The sequence below is a fragment of the Amblyomma americanum genome, chromosome 3 (genome assembly GCF_052857255.1).
Source record: "Amblyomma americanum isolate KBUSLIRL-KWMA chromosome 3, ASM5285725v1, whole genome shotgun sequence".
In the NCBI taxonomy this organism is placed as follows: Eukaryota; Metazoa; Arthropoda; class Arachnida; order Ixodida; family Ixodidae; genus Amblyomma; species Amblyomma americanum.
Genome location: NC_135499.1, coordinates 118,644,294 through 118,664,575, shown reverse-complemented (window position 1 = coordinate 118,664,575; position 20,282 = coordinate 118,644,294). Strand labels below are relative to the sequence as shown.

The following is a 20,282-nucleotide window of genomic DNA, read 5'->3' as shown; positions in this document are numbered from 1 at the left end:
CGTGGAAGAAAACACCACATGCATGTTCACGAGGGCTGCTTTTGTGGATGTCTAACAAGAAAAAAAAAAAATGTACATGGTGAGGCCAAAATATTATGGAGCATGCTTCTGCATTTAAAGTTTGTTCACACATTGCACAGAAAATATCTGAAAGTTTCACGAGTTCATACAAGAGCACAACAGCGGCATTTGCTAGCATGTGTATGAAGTGCTTGCCGATTTTCGCCAGGTAAGGCGCGACACGAGTTTGATCGCTGAAGCGTGCTCTATAATAACAGGGTCGGGACTATAGATGAATGTAACAAGAGGAATGCTACGGCAGTGAGAACTGAAAGTAGCATAGAAGTTTAACAAAAGCACGTCGAAAAATTACTGTCTTATACATCGTGTTCCTAAGAATGCGAGGACGTCATCGAGCCTTGGGGGATGTTGAGATAAAAAAAAATTGTAAAAAAGTTGATTTTTGGAAAAACAATTTTCATATTAAATATGCTTCAGACTATATCACCACAAAATATACACGCTAAAACGATTTCAAAGTACTAAAACAATGAATACTTTGAGAGTCGTGTGGCTGGAAAACAAGCGAGTTTCGAAATGACGTCCCACTTCATGCGATTGCGATTCCAAAATCGCTCACCAATCACCACCATTTTGATACTGTTTGAAAGCTCCTTTTGCCCCTTTTCGTTTGACACGTTTCAAGGTGGCATCAAAGCAGCGCTGCCAACGCTGCAGCCGTTTTCTGACGACTCAATAAATGCACACAGATTTCAAGCCTCTATCTCTGTTTGTGTGGTGCCATCCCACGTGTGGCGGCGGCAGCAGTGGATGAGATGCTACGGACACTCTTGCTGTCATTGGGCCTAGCGTATTATGACAGCAGTCTTGCCTGTCATCGAAACAGCAGTTATTTACGGTTTTATGATAGAAAAGCCAGTGTTGCGGTGCATTTTGCCGCGGGTACGCTCACCTCATTTTGAAATGCACCACCCTTTCCTTCCGCGCTCGCCGTCTCCATGAAGCCGTACATGTCTTCCACGCGCTTCAGAGCTAGCTCTTTCCATATTCGAGACGAAAGACTCAGCACAGATGAGTTCCGCGAACTCTGACTGTTCAAGTTTGTGTGGCAGACGACATTCAAGAACAGTACAAATTCAAAACCTCGCCTCACGTGTCGACTCACGCACAATTTCAGCCTCGAAATTTAAGAGGCTCCCTTTAAGCTTGAATTTCGTTTTGTTTGATAAAGTTTTCGATCTTCCTTGCAGTTTGAATTAGGTTCCACTGTGCACATTATATGGCGGCTTGGGTATTGGCGGCGAGTGCGAAATAGGTCCGAAAAATGGAGCAGTGAGTTGCGGTGCGTCCGAAATTTCAGCCGCTCTTACACATTGGCTCTATGGGCCATGTCTCGGTGCCGCGAAAAAGTCTAGATAATCAAGCATGTCCGAAAAATCAGGCGTCCGAATTTTTGGTCGTCGACTGTACTATAAAAATTGGACAGCTGTACAGCGCGAACCAGTGTACTGCAATCCACACAGAGTACAATGCAGTGGCTGACACACACACTCACCTGGATGGTGGTGTTCCTGGCCGTCCTGTCCACCTGGTCAGTGAGCATCACAAAAGGACTGGTGGCGTCCCGTGTCGGGCCAGAGCGGGACGTCGGTCGACCACCGCCGTCCTCCTTGGAGATGGGCTTGCTGCATGCGCAGGGGCGCAACCGAGGGGATCAATGTGTGGATCAGGTTTTAAAGCCACAAGCTATTCGAGAAAAGCTTCAGGACAGCTGTCATCGGTATCGGTTCTGACATGCACGTTTGGAGAAGCTGGCCAAAGACACCAAGCTCACTCCTGACTCTACAGTGAAGATGCACTGAAATGCAGCTCAGCCAAAGGAAACAAAGGGCAGCAGTGAGACGAAGAAGAAGAAGGAGCGCAGAAACAGATGTAGAGCAAAAACACTTTTTCTTTGAGAAGAGAACTGTGGTGGACAACAAATGCAGCTCCAGAACTTGAAAAAACTGGAGGGGACACTTAAGCTCAGTCTTAAGGGTATGATGCAATAATGTTAATGGGTTAATGCCGATATATGTGGAATTGGTCGTTTTCTAGTTTACATCTGTAGATCCCTGGGAGTCTTCGTACCACACTCCTGGCACAGTAGTGCAGCGATTAAGCGATGCGCCACTGTCCTGCGATGGCATGTGCTGCCACCGGCCGGGCTTGTGCGACCCAGGCTGCTCTTCCCGAGCAACATCTTGTGACCAATCATTAACTGCCACCTGCCAGATTGGGCAGTACGCTCACAATCCAGTGGGCGGGTTGTGATGACCCCACAAGGTTATGTGACCTAGGTAGCCCACCTGCCACCTAGGTTGCTTCTCTGGGGATTTTTCATGGATTTTTCACTCACAGCAAATGACGCTGACGCCGGCTTTTCTGCGTGAAGGGACCCTTACAGCTATTGCTTTAATATGTTGTCCCACGGGCTGTTAGAATGAGGGAGGAAGGTGTCCCACTGTCGACAAAGTCATCTGTTACAGCCCTGCTGTAGGGAGTTTGCCCATTCCGTTCATCCTGCCACTGCTCATCTTAAACGTCATGTGAATGCTGTCGTCAAGTCATGAATTTGCCCCTAATTGCATCCGTCACGTAAACACTCCTTAAATGGGCAGCTCAACTTCAACGTGCCTGAGCGGGAGACCAGTCTAAGCCATAGACGTGCAGGCGCCTACTTACTGGGGTCGGCAGATGCAGAGGGAGCCACGGTTGGTGCCATAGATGAGACCCTCCCCAGGGCGGGGAAGCCAGCGCACAGAGTTGAGGCTGACGGGCGGCTGGCCAATGACGCCACCCGGCTGGCTCAAGTTGCCCACCTGCTGCAGCTGGCCCCCGCCCGACTGCACAGTGGCAGAAGGAGGGCGTCTCACACGGAGGGAAAGCAGGTGGCAGCCCCAGGCTCAACCCCACACGAAACGAACCCATTAACAGCAGTACCAACTAACAGTCCTGTTGCCTCATACAGTGTGGCACACAACACTATGCGCTTGGCACACAGAGCCAACCACAACCTCAGACACATGTTACCACAGCCAGTTCTTGCTTGCCAGGGCAAAAATCAGCAGCAGGGTTGCTGCAGGCAAAACTTGCATACACGTCATAGGCTGGCACACGCCATCACACCAATAACTGAAAACAGAGAGTAATGCACGTTTGCCCAGGCAAGTGGTGCCACAATGCATCACCAAGCATGTCAAATGCGTTGCAACATAAATAAGGGCAGACTGCTCTTCCTGACAATACTCAGCATGCTGAAGATTGTCACAGCTACCATAAGCGAAATGAACAAGCCCCAACAGAGTCAGGTTTCAAATGGCTATAATTTATTGCTCTGGCCATGCAGCATGCACAGGCGCTGACTTCATCACTGACAACAGGTGCCCATCACCAAAAACACTATTAGATTATCAACCCATCTAGTGTCACTTTTAAACAAAATGGCAGGCAGAATACTTACGGATGAAGAACCATCAGTGTCAGGCGGAGTCAGCTTGAAGATCTGAGCCACAACCTGCAGCATTCAAAATCAGCAAATAAGCTCGACAGTGTCAGGGAAAAACTCTTGATGTGACTCGACACAGCTGCTGATGTCCACACCGTACAGATTAAAGAACAGGCGTACTGATGGAGTCCGTTTTTTCTAGCTGCAGATTACTTCAAAACGTTACCATGATTTCTTCTCAACATTTGTTATTTAAGGCTTGGAATTTACAGAACAAACCACAAGAGAATCCAGCATCCTGACTGAGAGGTGTCATGAGCAATGCCAATAAAATGTAACATTTTACAAACTACACTTGTAGCAAAGTGGCAAGTATATGTACAATCCACAGTGGGATCAATGTCCTGGGGCCAAAGCAAGATAATTCACTGCAGCAAATAAGCAGGCTTTTGACACCAGCTACAAACCATGGTTTTTCTTTCAGCAAAACGTCAAGATCTTTTCATTTCACACGCGTGAACCTGACGTGAACTGTTATCGCTATCAAGTGCTACTGCTATTATGAACTGCGCGCTGTCGTTTAGCCGACGCCTTTACGCTGATGATCACCTTACCAGACGAAGGATAGGTGGCGTGAGTGCAAGTTCATCATCATCATCATGACAATCCAAAATGTGCGTTACATGCATCACACCAGAATCCGAAACCACACGACCATTGGCAGCGGTTTGCTTTGCTACTCACCAACACGTGAATGTAGAAAGTGTGCTAGTTCATCATCCTCGATCTCCTACAGCCTCCAACAGTGTACTCATTGCGTGCATCATATGTGGGGATAAGGTAGCCACGGCTGGCACAAGACAGGGTTAATTAAAGAGATATGGAAGAAGCCTTTGTCCTGCAGTGGGCGTAATCGGGCTGATGGTGATGATCGCTGTGATGCAACGAAGCCAACCTAATTAAGTAAGTCAATGGCAGGGACAAGAAGACCAACCTAACATGGCAGACAGGTATGTTATATATCCAAATACGCGTTGAAACTAAATCCATTGTAACAAGATTATACTGCAAAATGCTTAGCATCAAAAGGGTACTCACCTCCCGCTCCTGGGCGAAGTAGCCGCGGGTAGCGGCGAAGCCGACTACCAGGTATCGCGCCATGGGGGAGAGGCTGACTGAGATGGCGTTGGCCCCGAAGCTCCATGTGTGCAGCAGGGTGCCCCGTGGCCGAAGCGAGTACACGCACAGTGAGGCCCCCAGCAGGCCACAGGGCACCAGGGCAGCCAGCAGGCCCCCACCCAGTGCCACGCTGGCATCATTGTGGATCTTGCACCGGGGTGCCACCAAGCAGGCCTTGGCTGCACATGCACATGCACAGTTCCCTTCTTTCTATAATATGTGACACTACTGACACTATAATGACGCACTCAAAATGTTGATCAACAGCAGAGACCCAAATCCACGGTGACACAACAAACTCTGTCTCGGCCAATAAGAACTCGTGATTTGAATCCAAACTCTCATCCAAACTCGCATAACAGAAGGCTGCATCACACAGCTGCGAAGGGCGTGCAACCGCCTGTGAGCATGAGGTTGAAAGACTGGAAAATCGAGTAGCATGCGACAGTCCTGCGGGTGCTGCTGTTTAGCAACCTCCGGGACTTGTGCGTCACAGAGGTTGTGCAACCATTTAGGACGAAAAGCAAAGTTGCCAGTAAACCACATGTACATACATTGCCCAATTTTTCAGCTTTCCAGCCCTCCCGAGTCACAAACTGCCAAGCCAATGAGCGTGGTTTTCGATGATATCCTGTTTTAATAACACACCAGCGTTGACCTCACGCATGGTTTCAATCTCTTCTTCAGGCGCTTTGTCGCAGTAATTACTGCAAATGAATGACATCTCTGAATCCCTACATCACGACACACTGCGTGTGTTGATCATTATGGCTGCATCTGATCACAAGGGACATGACGCAAAGGACACTAAAAAACCGAGACAAAGACGCGCAGCAAACATAAGCCAGAACTCCAAATCATTCATTTCGCGGAAGTCTCGGTTTCCTGCACGACCGTGTGGTTTCGTATTCGAAGTGCTGAAGACGTGATATGTCTGATTCCTGCCCTCACCCGTTTACCCGGTATCATGGCTCACCAGTGACCACGAACGTCATTTCACCCTCTCCACATCTCCTTCAAAGAGGCGGCAGAGCCTCGCGCGGCCTTGCAGGAGCGTTCCTTGGTTCGCCATGCGTGCAGGCTACCCAGGCGCGGCAGCATGTAGTTTGAATTATTGGTGGCGCAGCCCATTCGGTTTGAATTAGAAGGCAAGTCCTGTGTGGACTTCTAAGAAGCATGGATGGACCATGTCGTATAGTTCCAATTATCCAGAAATTAAAATTAATGAGGCTCGAATTAACGAGCTTTCACTGTACATGCTGTTCGCAAGTGAAAAGTGGTGAAGCCTCTACACGTGTGACGTCACATACAAAGAGGCTGCATTGCACATTGGAAGAAGCCATGGAGACCCTTAACATTCCGGAGCAGTCCTGCTTCCGACACTTCCAACAGTGCCCACGAATTAAAGCATTTGATGAAACTGCAAAAAATTTCAAATCGAACCTTTTTTCCCCTGTAATGATGCTTAAGACATTACTACATATCGATGAACCTGTGGTATTTGCCTATGACCGCTAAATAATTTATAATCAAATTTCTTCCCTCACTTGTTTCAGTTTTGTTTTAAACAGCGGAGCGATGGCTATGACATCAAATATCCATATAGGTCACGACGCATGAGAAAAGCTTGATATAATTGCTGAGTCATTTCAAGTCATAACAACGCTAACGTGAGCCTTCCTCAAGATCCAGAACATAAGTGAAGGAGCAGCAATTATACTGCCGTTTTCATCACACTTCACATGACATACACTGACCTTTCACATCATAGCCATCACTTGCTATTGAACCGAAACCAAGGCGAGGGAAGAAAATATAAATTATTTAGAGGTCGTTCCACATCATTTCCACGAACTTCAGTCAGCTTCCCCGTATTCCGGAGCAGTATCGGCGCAGTACATCGATAGCAGCGAGGGCTTCGTGCGACGTCGGGTGGGGGTGATCGTCTTCCGGTGGCGGCTCCTCAGTCTCTCGCAAGTGAACAACAATTTGAGAGTCCAACAGGCTCGCTGTCACTGCTCCGTTGTCGTCAAGAGCCAAAAAATCCTCGAGGTCAACTTTTTCCGGCACCGCGTCAGGAACATCAGCAAGTTCTCCCTACAGCGTGGCACTGCCACTGTCGTCTTGCACAGCGTGCACTGTACTGGCAACTTCGTGCACTGCACTGGCAACATCTGCATCCTCTTGACACAGTCCAGCATGGTGGAAGCAGTTGCGGATTGCATCACGTCTTGCCAGGCACAACTGATCATTCCTACTGCGGCCAGCAAATTAATCTTGAGCTCTTCGTTAACCCACAATTTCACCAACAGCTGCTCCACGATGCGCTTCCTGTAGCCCAGCTTGAAAGCGCGCATGATCCCTTGATCGAGCGGCTGCAAAACCGCTGTCACGTTGGGTGGCAGGAAACAAGCTCGATGTTCTTGAGTGAGACGCTGCAGTGGTGCGCGGAACAGTTATAGAGGAGGAGGCAAATTTTGCGCCCGCTCGTTGCAAGTTCCTCGTCCCAGTCACGCAGCCAGGCCTCGAACAATGCCCTAGTCATCCAGGCATTGGAGTTGTATGTGACTTGGAAAAAGGTGCACCCTCGCAGGCACATAGGAGATTTAAACTTGCCAATGACATCGGTCAGAGCTTCGATGATCCGTCCATGTTTGTCGTGAGAAGAACGGTGACACAGCCCTTGTTCAATTTACCGCCATGACAGTTCTCATTTTTTAGCGCCAAGGTTCTGCTCAGCAGCAGCTGCCAAAACATGGCAGTCTCGTCAGTGTTAAAACTGTTGCGTGGCTCGTACTTCTCTGTCCCAGCAAGTGCCACAAAATTCTGCGCATTTTCGAAAAAAAACCGGCACTGCGCCTCAGCAATCGCGCCCGCGCACTGTAAAATAAAACAAAAAACAGCGGGGAAGGACCCCCGGAGAGTGTGTAGCTTTGCGCATAGTGCTGCAACCCTGCTCGCCGGCGCGGCCATGCCTCCCTCGGCGCCGCAGGCGGCGTCGATTTCTCTTAAATGTCGGAGAAGTTTCTGCTCGTTGTCGACGGAAAGGGGGTAACGTTGCCCGCGCTAAAGTGATACTCTCGCCCCTTCGCTCTTGCGCCGATGACTCCGCGTGGCGCGAACGACCTAGATTGTTCTAGAAGGTGGTTTCAGCACTCGACCAATGGGGTCACGCGCCCAGCGCGAGAAGGAGAAGGAGCTTGTGCAGTTGATACTGCAGGTATGTGTGCGCCTGCCTCAGCTCGAAGAACAAACAGACGCGGTCTGCGCCTATAAATGAGGGGCTTCAACCGCTGTCTGTTAGCCCAAGCCGCCGTTTTAAGCTTCCGAGAAGCACGCCTGCTCGACTCTGGGGAGAACACCACTCGACCAGCCAAGGACCAGTGAGGCAACGTGCGCCAGTCTGCGGATCGGCCCCGTCGTGCTCCTCAAGTCGTCGGACTGTCGCAGTGCCCGGTGAACAAATTGTGTTTTCATTATTTGTCTCTCTGTTAGTGCACTATAGGTGCAAAGATTTTGTTGAATTGTAATCTCTCTCGATTGTTACTTTGCACGAGTTGCATTGCATTTGTGAATAACTTTGTATGTGCTCGGATGAGTGATTTTGAAATCCTCTGTACCGTCTCTTCGCTGTATAAACTTTGTTTTGTTTTGTGAACCTTTGGCTCCGACCCATTCTCTGGCTTGCGACCGGCGAAAGCTGGGCACCAAACGACCAACCCCCTTGTCACTTGGTAGCTGGTCTCCGGCTGAGCTTGCCACGCTGAGTCGAGGGCATCTCCTTTGTGACCAAGACCGCTACGCGCACACGCTCTAAAGGTGTCTGGGAGTGTACGCAAAAGTGCGTGAAGTGGTGACAGCCCGCCACACGTCTTGCACCCACTTCTCAGCGCTTTCTGCTTCCACTGCTTGGCTCTCACTTACAACCACCTTTCCGGTGATGGAGTAGCGGTCCTCACAGCGCTGAAGCCAATCACTGCCCGACGTAAACCCCTCGACATCCAGGATGCAAGCGAAATCTTTTGCCTTCTGTTGCAGCATGGGGCCCAGGACAGACAGATTTCACGCGCGAACGTCCAAGAACCACTGGTACAGCGCCTTCTCTACTTGGTCGTAAGCTGGCTTCGGAGGCGACAGTCGTCAGCGCTTGGGCGTTCCTGCGTATTGCCTCTGATGGCCAACTTGCTTTTCAAGATGGTGCTTAATGTACTCCTCGGAATGTTGAAATGCGCGGCAACGTCAGCCTTTTTTTCTCCGCGCCCATCACGGAAAATTATCTCAAGTTTGTCGGAAAGCGGCAGGGCACGCCGCTGCTTCGTCGTCATCTTGCAGGATGTAGCGCTGGAATGTAAGTCAGTAGCAACGTAGGGACGTCCGGAATAGAGCAACACGACTTGCAAACGCGAACAAAGAAAGCAGAGAAGACGCGGGGAAGCGTCGCGGGGGACAGGCAGCGTGGCGCCTGAAGACAACCTGGAAAGGTCTAAACCTGGAACCGGTGCAGTAGCGTGTTGGCGGGCGTTTGATGACCGACTGCACGCGCTATGAGTATTGCGGCCCGGCAATGGCTGCCCAGAGATACTGGGTGCGGGCACAAAGGCGCGTTGGCGGGCGTTTGGCGAACGATGCCGCGCGCTGAGAGTTTGCTATATCCAACGTGTAGTTCGTTATAAAAAAATACATTTTACACGCATAATGATATCACAACTTCCAGTATTTGATATAAAGAATAATTCTCTCTATCCGACTTCGTCATATTCGGGTTTGACTGTAGCATCGTTTGCTTTAAAAGGTGTTCGTTGTAACATGGGTTCAATCAGGCGATTTTGAGATAGTCGATGGCACCAGCCGATCGCAGCAAGATAAGATACTTGCTGAACACTAACTCTGCAGGTCAGGTATGGGTCTTTTACGAGAGGTTAAAAGACTTGCAGGACAGTTACGAGTGTGTAATGAGAACATTAGCTGTGATGTGAGAGGAACTGGGAATTTCCTCTCCAGATCTCAAGCTTGCCAAATCAGCTTGGGGTCAGAACCCAGCTTCTTCTATAGCACTTAAATGGAGGATATTTTACAGTGCTCTGGTTTAGACTAATACATTACTCTTCAATAAACTGGCACAGTTGTACACAGCAGTGCACAAAGCAAGCCATCATCACCAGTGCTCCCGTAAAGGGTGCACAGTGTCTTGGAGCTCTGCCAAGTTTACCAGGCATGCCACCCCCCTAAGGAGACAAACACATCATAATGTTATTGGCATACTGCCAAGGCCAGCACTGTAGATGGTGCATAACTGAGGAACGCACCAAGAAAAGCTAAAACTTAAAAAGAAGTTAATTCTCAACGACAAAAGTGGGGGGGTGAGCTCATGATGCGAGTGGGTTTACTACGTGAACGCGAGTACAGTAGAATATCGGTGATATGAACACGGTTTATACGAATTTCGCGATAATATGAATTCGTAAAATTCAGCGGCCAGAGTGCATTGTGCACAAAGTGCGGAATTCTTAATTTTCCGAACTCTCTTCCGCGCCACATCGGATGATACGAACATGCGAGCCGCAATCGCACGCTCGAGCACTAAGTGCGGCTCTCACATCGACGACGCCGCGATCGCTAATCGCACGGTACGCACTGCGAGCAGTGAGTGGCCCCCTCACATCGCCGAATTCCTCAAAATAGTGAATTCGCGATCGCTAATCGCGCGGTACGCACCGCGAGCGATCAGCGGTAGTGCGCGGCCCTCTCACAATGCCGAATTCGCGATCACTAACTGCGCGGTACGCACCGTGAGCAGTGAGTGGAGGTGCGCGGACCTTACATCGCTGAAATCGCGATCGCTAATCGTGTGGTACGCACCGCGAGTAGCGTGGCTACACGGCCGTGAATAAATCCCGTCACCCGTAGCAGATCTGCAAGCATGCATTTTCTTTGCTTCTGCATATGCATTTTGTTCGTGTGGATGATACAAAATTTCAGATGATACGAATTTCCCCGCAGCCCCGTGAGATTCGTATCACTGAGATTCTACTGTAAATATGGTAGTTATGTCGAACGCATCATTTCAATGACAAAAACAACCTAAATTTGGTGTCTATACTCCTTCAAAGAGAGAAGAACAACGCCCAGGTTTTCACCAAATAAAATTTACTTTCACATGAACAGTTTTTTGCAATTTCGGGGGTTATTTGAAAATTTGACTTTCGGATAATTCAGACGTTTTTTCTACTACCCTGAAGTCTGAGTTAACAAGGTTTTGTTGCATTACAGAAGAGAGCATTCCTTACCATCACCAATGTCTGGCAGCTCGGTGCCTGTCATGTCCCAACACTGGATCCGATGGGTCAGATTGGGACCATTCTCACAGAAGCCTGAAATACAGAAAATAAGAAGCTGTAAATGCTCAGTTGCACAAGGCCTACCCACTGCATGCATATAGAAATGATGCAGAACACGGTACAGATAACAGCCAGCATGAAGCACAGATGCATCAAAACTTTCAAACAGCGGGTTTAATGACTGCCTGTTCTAATTGGTAAATCAATTTAGTACTACTGCATGTTTAATAGCTTTCTGACCAGAATCAAAAATCATAAAACAGCTTCCAAACACCTGGTAACCATGCAGTAGTAGACTTCTTTCGACCAACATCTAAAAAATGGCCGCACTGCATAGTGCTGTAACCTCATGACTCAGTTCTAAGGCAAGAAACAAAATAACGGTGCTGAAAATTGCTGGTCCTAACATAATACGATAAGTATGTTATGAGTCATGAGTGAGTTCGCCTACCTATGGTTACAACTACAAAGCATTTTGTTAAAGCAAGCAGAGTCTTCGGCTCGAGGAGCACTGCCAACCTCTTTAAGTATCTTGGCACAGTACGCTTTACACAAATTTTACTGTTTTCGCCTTAGGCATTGGGAATAAAACCACTCAGATCCCAAGAATTCCATCAACTGTAACTATATGTAGTTGGTGGTGAAACACAGTGGTAGGATCAAGATGCCCCTGATCCTACACTAAGGCCTTTGGGAATTGGATTCCTTCCACTCAATGGCATAAGGTGCACAGCTACACAGGATAAGTGGCTCTCCACTGCTGCAAGGAGCCCAAGGCAAAGGCAACCATTCAAAGGACAGGCCTTCAAAAGCTGTGATCGCAGCACCAGCCAGAGCAAAATACTAAAAAGATACATTCAGGAAAACATCTAGGCAGCTGACAACGTCATAGGGTATCTTATAAGAACAAAAAATTTCTCTAGTTTAAAAATTTAGAAGTGTTAATTATATAAGCTACGCTCGGATCATAAGAGAGTAAAAGCTGTAACTGCAACAAGTGCCCAATGCGGCTGAGATAACAAAACCCACTGCACCTGATGAGAGGTGTGATCTAGACGTGAGATAAAATCACCGCTAAGCTGAATGAATCAAAATTCTGGGGTTCCGTTTTGAAACCCGCTTCCAGCACACAGCAAGAAGTGCTGAGAGTTTTAAAACTGTTGCACCCTTGAGTAGCACCATGCAACTACATCACAGCTCTTTTCAGGTATTGCTCCTCAGCTGAAAGGCATTAGGGGAGTGCCTTGCAACCTTTACAGAGTTCTGGAGTGTCCTACAGGAGAGTCGAGCCCTCAGCGCAGTGTATATAATAAATATCTGCACTAAGAAGAAAAGGCAGTCCCATTAAAGGGACCCTGCAATACTATTCAATAAAGTTGCGGCATGTCTGGGACACGGTAAAAGAATATGTTTAAGCGCTGACACTGCGCCCAGCGGCGCGACAAGATCTTGTTTGCTGCTTCTTGCGCGGACAGATGGCACCACATGATGGAGACCTGTCTAGTCGCTGAGCTGCAGCAGCCGTAATGCAGGTGTTGCACTATCGTTCGGTGCTGCGGTGTGTATGTGCACTTCGTTAAGCAGAAGGTTTGAAACTGCTGTCGACACCAAATAATTTTGAGCGACTTCCTGTTTTACTTGCAGTTTGAACTGCATGAATGGGTGGAACAGCAGCGAGGATGCTGCTCAGGGATCCATCCGAGCTCATGATCGAAATGCGTTCACTGCAATGTTTTTTCGTTGATCCACATGAATGCTGAGAGCATAGTTAACTATACCGGCTCTTAGATATAAAAGGTCAGCCACTATGTGCATGCTCCCAGATTTGGGCCAGAGAGCCTAGGCACACGTTCAGACAATGCTTGAGCAGTGTAATGCGCCAACGCTTGTAGATGAAGCCCGCCGTGTAGAAAACATGTAGAAAACATGGTTAACTTCGGCCAACTCGAGTTCGTTAATGTGCAAAGAAACCTCAAAGGCGTTTCCGCATTTCACCTACATCAGAAATATTGCCTCCGCAACCAGGAATAGAACCCGTGATCTTGTGCTGCGTTGCGCAATGCCCCACCGCTATACGAAGGAGCACAGGGACCAAAAAAATAAAACCAACTGTGCATTTGCAATGTTTTAATGGCTAGTGCAGTGCACTTTTAGCTAAGCGGCGCAAAAATGGTTAACGGAAATTCCCCTGGCATTCCTCCTGCCAAGCTCATCTTTTAAACTGACACCGACGATACTGAGCTCTTGTCTCCCTCAGGGAAACAGGGCTGTGCACAAGCAGAGGTACAATACATACGCGACTCCAAACTGTGACTAGCGGATGTTAGTTTAGAATTGCAGTTGGCATGGTAAAGCAACTTGTTGGCCTCAATAATGTTGGGCTACGAAATTCTTCATCGAGCGTTCTAGGTCCTCGCAAATTATGCAGCTGCATATTTGTTATATACCTTACTGACATGCCTTTCATACCATCATGTTTTGTTGCACCAAAGTATACAGCGGGTGGAAACTGGCCACGAGATCGCCGACCAAAATTAATTGCTATGCTGCCATGGCATGCACAGGTAATGCTGAGCACATATAGAAATGTTAAGTACGCGGACCAGTGCTCAAGAGAACTTTAGCACCATGAATGCCGATGAAGACGGAGTGAGGAGGTGCCTCCAAGTTTCATGGTGGAAGGAGGGCGTGTTCCCTGATCATCTGACACACATTATGCACTCCAGCCACCTATGCGCAGTTTCTTTTGAGGGCTCCATGCCGGATCAGCGTCTTTGTTTTTCACAGGCCGGACCCGAGGGCAGTGCGGCAGTGGCGGGTGCACACCACTTGCTTGCCTGCTTGGCACGCGTGGCTGCAGACTGTCAGACTGTAGTTTTCTAGGAGGCTTTCTTGAACTTGCCTCTTTTGCCAGAGATTTAGAACACCCAGGAAAAATACTGGGTGCAGCATTCGAAGACAGCACCGGTTTCTTGGATGCATTTAAAAGTGCCTCGCTATTGAAGTCGACGCAGTGCGATTTTATACCGCATGCTCGGGAAAGTGCTTCACACAGACGTGGTCGCTCCGTTGCAGCATTCTATCTGCTCCGGTGATTGCCTGGCGCCAATGTTCTAGCGAGCAGGCTCCGATAGAGGTTTAAAAAATGACGCTTGGTGCGGACAACCCCGGTAGGTCGATCTGCAGTTGGTTACGAAGCACTCGCGTCTAAGCGGCTTCTAGAACCGGGTGGAACCGGGTTGTTATGGTGTGCCACCGTAACAACCAACACATTACAGCCACTATGTACAAGCGTAGGCTGTGACGAGCATGCATGGCGTAGGCCCGCACCACCATGTGCGTTTGCACAACGATCACTGCGATTGGTCCCAAACCACGACACAAAAACCTGGTTCTAGCAAACTTTGTTTGTGCACGGTGCCTAACACAACGTGGAAGCCAAGAAAACACCGACAAACAAAGCCTAAAACGGCGCCGAAAGCCGTGAGCACCGCTTAGCCATGTCCGCCACTCCGAAAGCGAATGGCCCCTTCTCCACAGCACCCCTGCGCCACTGCAGTCGGTGCCCACAGTGTTTGCCACTCAGGCACACATCCTCTGGGGATGTGAGGGTAACCCGCCCCCCCCATACATTACTGCCAGATCCCTACGCGAAGGGTTGGATCGAACTTCTTGCGAGACCAGACAAGAAGACACAACTCGCACTCGTCTCGTGGGCTCAAGACGTCGCCCCCACCTGGGGGCCACACTCAGCCCACCTGCCCTAACTCCCAACGCTCAAGTGGATAATAAAGTTGTTCTCTCTGTCTCTCTCATGTACTAGAGGGCGAACATGATCTGTGCGCGCTCTTCGCTGCGGCGGGCGGGCAGTGTCAACACCTAAAATGTTCTTACACCTTGGTCTGGAATGCTAAAGGATGCATGCCGGTTCATGAATATCCTCCGGATATATTTCAATGCATTTTGCTGAAGTACAGTTGTCTGCAGTCAAAATTTAAATTTTACCATTTCTGCTTCTTTCTCACTCCTCTCGTCACTTTTTGCACTCTCAAAAAGGTGGGCGTGCCTCTGCCGGCCTCACCCACTCAGCCCCGCCACAGGGTTACAAACGTGTGTAGGAATACTCGTGTGTGGGAATATTTCTGGCTAGCCAACGTGACATGACTGGCCGTGGCCATGGTAACAGCACGTCTGAAATAATCTGATCAATAGTAGCTATTTCTTAACAAACGTACATAAACACATGACACAGAGGATGACTACAGTTTGAAGGTCTCTAGAAAGGGCCCACCAACTTTTGCGAGGGTGGCTGCGGGTTCTCTGGTACATGTAGAAGTGCATTATTTGCTCGGATGCTCATGACAACACATTCTAGTGATTGAGCGAGTTTACATACTACTCAAAAGAAGAGACAAAGAGAGACAGCCCTGTACCAAAGGACAAGTGAAGCACAGAGAGACTCACTCAGACGTGGCCGGGAGCCCCCGTCGTAGAGCAGTGCGAAGTACGCAGACGAGGGCGCGGTGGGGCCCCACAGGGATTCCAGCGAAGCTGCTCCTCCTCCTCGGGAGGCGGGCGCCCCCGACAGGATCACAGGCAGCGGCGGGGAGCGCAGTCGCGGAGGCACGGGGGTCAGTCGGACGCACCGGAGGAGGCGATGACGGTGGCGACACGTGCACCTGCACAAATCCACGACACCAATGGTCATGAAAAAAAGAACAGGAAGCTACATCCCCAACTGCAATAAGATACACTGATAAGGCTAGTCACCCCACGTTATCCCATGGCAGCCTTCGACAATGTGCAAAGTTGCCCTGCTCGCGTTCCTCCCCAAGTTGCTAATTTACTGGAATTTACCTCAACCCTGAAGACATATCTGAAAGACTGCACATAACTTACAAGGGACACTGATGTGAACTTCACCCAATTTCTGTTCTCTGTAAAGATCATTTTCTTCGATCTTTGTGGGCTATGCTGAGCTTTGTTCGGCAGCAAAAGTCACATTTATTGTTCAGAAAATTGAGTTTAAAAATGCACCATCCCCTTTTACCCAACAACAAATTAAAACTTGTGATGTCAAAGGTGGAAAAAAACTCTGCAATCCCCAACCGGAAGTGAATGGCAGTATGAACTAGCCTCAGAGATCCGCATCTAAAGAAAGTGCATCAGCCCCATTGCACTTCACTCACGAAAAATGGCCACTGGTAGCCAATAATTTTTTGGCTTTTTCTAGCTTATAAAAGCTCTCTTTTCAGGGAAACTAGCCTCTATGTCTTTAGAGCATAGTAATCCATCAGTGCAGGCCAGCTTCAATTCGTCCTAGGTGTCATTTAAACAAACCCTCCCTTAGTCGTGAGGTTTTTAGTTCATGTGATCATGGCCACCAAGCTTAATAAGAACCAGCTGACCACTCCTTATAACAGAGCATTCACTGTGTAAACTAAAACTGCTACAGATCACTGTTACTTCAAAGACACAGCTACCCATGCAGAGCAGCTGAGAAGTGCAGTGAAAGCCCTAGTACGAATTGTGTGCAACACAGGCAAGTAGTCACCCACTTCTGGAATGGACGGGTCCTCTTCAAGCACAGCGGGCGGTGGAGAGGCAGGCCAGAAGCGATTCCGCCCCATCACCCCACCCACTGCAGACAAGCCCCGCCCCTGCATCGATGTCGGGTATTCCTCGTCAGGTGATGGGTCAACACGCATGCGCCTGAAGTCCAGGTCATCTTCATCCGACGAGTCCAGCGAGTCCGACGAGGAAGACGATGAGCCCCCGTGGTCGCGGGTGTTGCCCAGAAAGGGCCGGAAGTGCCTGCGGTAGTGGTGGTGGCGGCGGCGGCGAAGGCCATGCCTCCTCAGCCTGGGGCACTCCATCGACCCGGCGCGCAGAGGGCGGGGTCGAGAGGACGGTTGGTACCGCAGGCGGTGACGCTCGACTCCTCGAGGTGGACGCGGCAGCAGAAACACTGGGTGGTGTTCGTGGTGACGAAGAGTGGCGGGTGCGACCCGTTTGGGATGCGAATGCAGAGAAGAGCGGAGGGGGGCTAGATGAAGATGAAGTGGCGGCAGTAGCGGTGGTGGTCGCGGTGGCAGCACCAGAAGCGGTCGAGGATGTGGCGTTGAGGTGTAGCTGCGTCAGGCGGTAGTCAGCAGCCAGGATCCGCTGCATCTGGCGTGTCAGCTGCAGGCTCATCTCTGCAATGTCATGAAAGAAAGGGAGACACAACAAGAGCAAATGAGGAACAAAGTACACTCAGAAAACAAACTGGGATCGGAAAAACAAACTGGGATTTTGTACTCGCCAGCCGATATTTCAGCGCCTAGAGGCACAGTTCTTGTCATACAGGCTAAAGAGACGCCTAAAAACTCCCTCTCAACATATCTGTTCATCAGAGGTGTAGATCCATGTGATTATAAGTCTCATAAGGCATCAGGAAAGCACCTCCTTCAAGGAATCCATTCGAGATACAGGGACTGACAAGCGTCATGAAAAAAAGCAAGCACTACAAAATGGAAGAAGGAAGAACCAAGATACTAGTGCCGCCTCCTGTGATCCGGAGGACCGTGGGCAAGTTGGCTACTTCTGCAGAGTAAGAAATCGTACAAGCTGTTGCACACGATAGTTGTGAAAAATGGGACATGCTACGTTTGGAGCAGTATTCCACGACCGGCACTTTGTCTTCACGCGTCGCGAGCAAGTGTGGAAAGGTGTGGTTCAGCTAGTGTTGGAGCTCCGGTTGCTGCTTTTGTGTCCATATCACGAGCCATCGTGTTGCATTTTGCCAGCAGTGTTGCGGGCCAGCAGCCCTGGCCTCCTTACAATGCTTCATGACAGCAATTAGTAAGCTCCTTTATCAAGTGACAATTAAGCCAAACTGTGATATTAGGCTTTAATTTACTGAACATAACTGTTATCCAAAGAAACCTAAACAGAGTATACGTCTAAACCATAATGTTAATTACTGTGACTATAGCTGCTGTGACTATAACCACTGAGCCGCCACGGTGGCTCAGTGGTTATGGCGCTTGGCTGCTGACCCGAAAGACGCGGGTTCGATCTGGGCCGCGGCGGTCGAATTTCTATGGAGGTGAAATTTTAGAGGCCCGTGTACTGTGCGATGTCAGTGCATGTTGAAGAACCCCAGGTGGTCGAAATTTCTGGAGCCCTTCACTACGGCGTCCCTCATAACCTTAGTCGCTTTGGGACATTAAACCCTCATAAACAAAACTATAATACATGACTCCTATTTCCTTATTTAACGCCTGGCAGTCCTGACAGGTTTAGTAAATTATGCTAATGATGGATTAAAACAAAAGTTGTTTGCTGTTCCTTTCATAGCTAGGGTTTGTGGAAAAGCATTTGTCTTTAGTTTGAAAACTAAACATTTTGACAGATTTGCTTGTCTGGTTGGGTTTGAAGACTTATAATAAACTGTACATCTCCAACCAAAAATTTAACTTTAAGCGGACTCCACTCCTTCATCAGGGGTGACTGAGGGCAGTAGCTAGCATCTTTTAAGTATGGAGGGGAGGAGGGGGTCAAAGGAATGACAGCTGTGATGGGAAAGGCTTTGGAGAGGGGGAGGGGGGTTTAGGCTGTTAGTCACGGTGGCGCACTGCAGGGAGGTGGTGCATGGAGACTTTTTTTCATTGAGTAGAAGAGCGAAGCCCCTGGGCATACACTGGGGGCAGGTCTCCTTTTGTGCGCTTGTTTGGGGTGGTTTGGATGTGCCAGGATTCCAGAAGGAGCCTTTTGTGGTAATTTGTTTTCGTTCCGAGGATGCAGGTTTCTTCGAAGTTGATTCTATGGTCGGAGTCCTCGGAATGTTCGGCTACTGGATTGGGCTCTCTTGTGAATTTGCGGACGTTGTTTTTATGTTGCCGAATTCTTTCTTTGAAATTTTTCGTTTCGCCGATGTAGCTTGCGTCGCAGTCGTAGCATGGAATTTTGTAGACAATGTCTTGGGCTCTTTCTCTCCACGGCTGGTCTTTGGGAACAGGTAGGCAAAGCGCAACAGTGTTTGCGGGCTTGTGCCACAAACGCTGCCACAAAGGCGGGTCTCCAGGTTGGGCACAACCCCACAAACACTGTTGCACTTTGCCTACCTTGCGCTTTGCCTACATCATCAACCGCACAAAAGGAAACCTGCCCCTAGTATATGCCCAGGGACTTCGCTACGAAAAAAAGTTGCCATGCACCACCTCCCTGCAGTGTGCCACCGTGACTAACAGCCTAACCCCCCCCCCCCCCCCCCCTCCCCCATGCTTTTCCCATCACAGCTGTCGTTCCTTTGACCCCCTCCTCCCCTCCATACTTAAAGGACACTAGCTACTGCCCTCAGTCACCCCTGATGAAGGAGCCGAGTCGGGTTCGAAACGTTGGGTTAAAGTTAAATTTTTGGTTGGAGATGTACAGTTTATTATAAGTCTTTAGTTTGAGCTACTCGTATTGATATTCGAAAACATTCAATTCGCAACCAATTTTTAGTACTCACATTAACTTCAGAACCAAAAATTTGATGATCGCACACCTCCAATTTCTATAGACCGTACAAACTTGTAAGAACCTCTTGGTGCAAGCAGACCTCTACAGCAGCGAAAATTTCACTCTTACAGGTGTACCTATCAATTGAAATTTAAATGACCTGCACCTTTGTTGCAACTCTAACCTCACCTTTGACCACACAGTTAGGAGGAAGCGAGAGCACTGCTTGTAACTGTACTCTAAAGCACATGACTCCTACCCTTCAGCCAAATGTAACCCCATTTCAACAAATTAAAGCACACTACAAGAGTAAATGTCACAATCACCTGCCATCTTTTGATGGCATTGTTTCTTAATTAAAAAAAACAGTCATCAATATGAGCAACCTGTCCTTCCACTTACAGTTCGAGCACAACTTACAAAGTAAAGGGTGCTTGAATTAGCTTTCCTATAGCATAAACATTCAGAATCCTAAGAGGCTTTAAACTGAGCAAGGAAATGAAAGTCCTCTCTGTGCCAAGTATAGTACAACCTCGTTGACACGCTCCCATTTCCTATGCTCATAATCACTAACAACAGAAATGTCTCGTAGAGTTACACCATTTTTCTTCCCGTTAACACGTTCCCGATTAAACAATTTCCCGGTAAGTATGTTCAAAGAATTCTGATTGTGTGATACATTTAAAGACCACCCGAACATGCGCCAACGTATGAGCAGCCTGAGCCTGGGTGCACGTCGCAACAGTGCAAGACCAGTGGCAGTCAGCCAA

The 20,282-nt window shown here is 48.8% G+C and overlaps 1 protein-coding gene across 1 annotated transcript in view; it reads right to left on the bottom strand.

Annotated features, from left to right (window-relative positions):
- The window catches only part of LOC144124842 (activating molecule in BECN1-regulated autophagy protein 1-like), a 76,234-nt gene that overhangs the window by 7,271 nt on the left and 48,681 nt on the right, over positions 1 to 20,282 (bottom strand). The window contains 9 exon segments of the mRNA XM_077657754.1: positions 1,577 to 1,706; positions 2,746 to 2,906; positions 3,524 to 3,577; positions 4,607 to 4,866; positions 10,975 to 11,058; positions 15,490 to 15,658; positions 15,660 to 15,704; positions 16,584 to 16,858; positions 16,860 to 17,222. Coding sequence (XP_077513880.1) covers positions 1,577 to 1,706; positions 2,746 to 2,906; positions 3,524 to 3,577; positions 4,607 to 4,866; positions 10,975 to 11,058; positions 15,490 to 15,658; positions 15,660 to 15,704; positions 16,584 to 16,858; positions 16,860 to 17,222 — 1,541 coding nt within the window.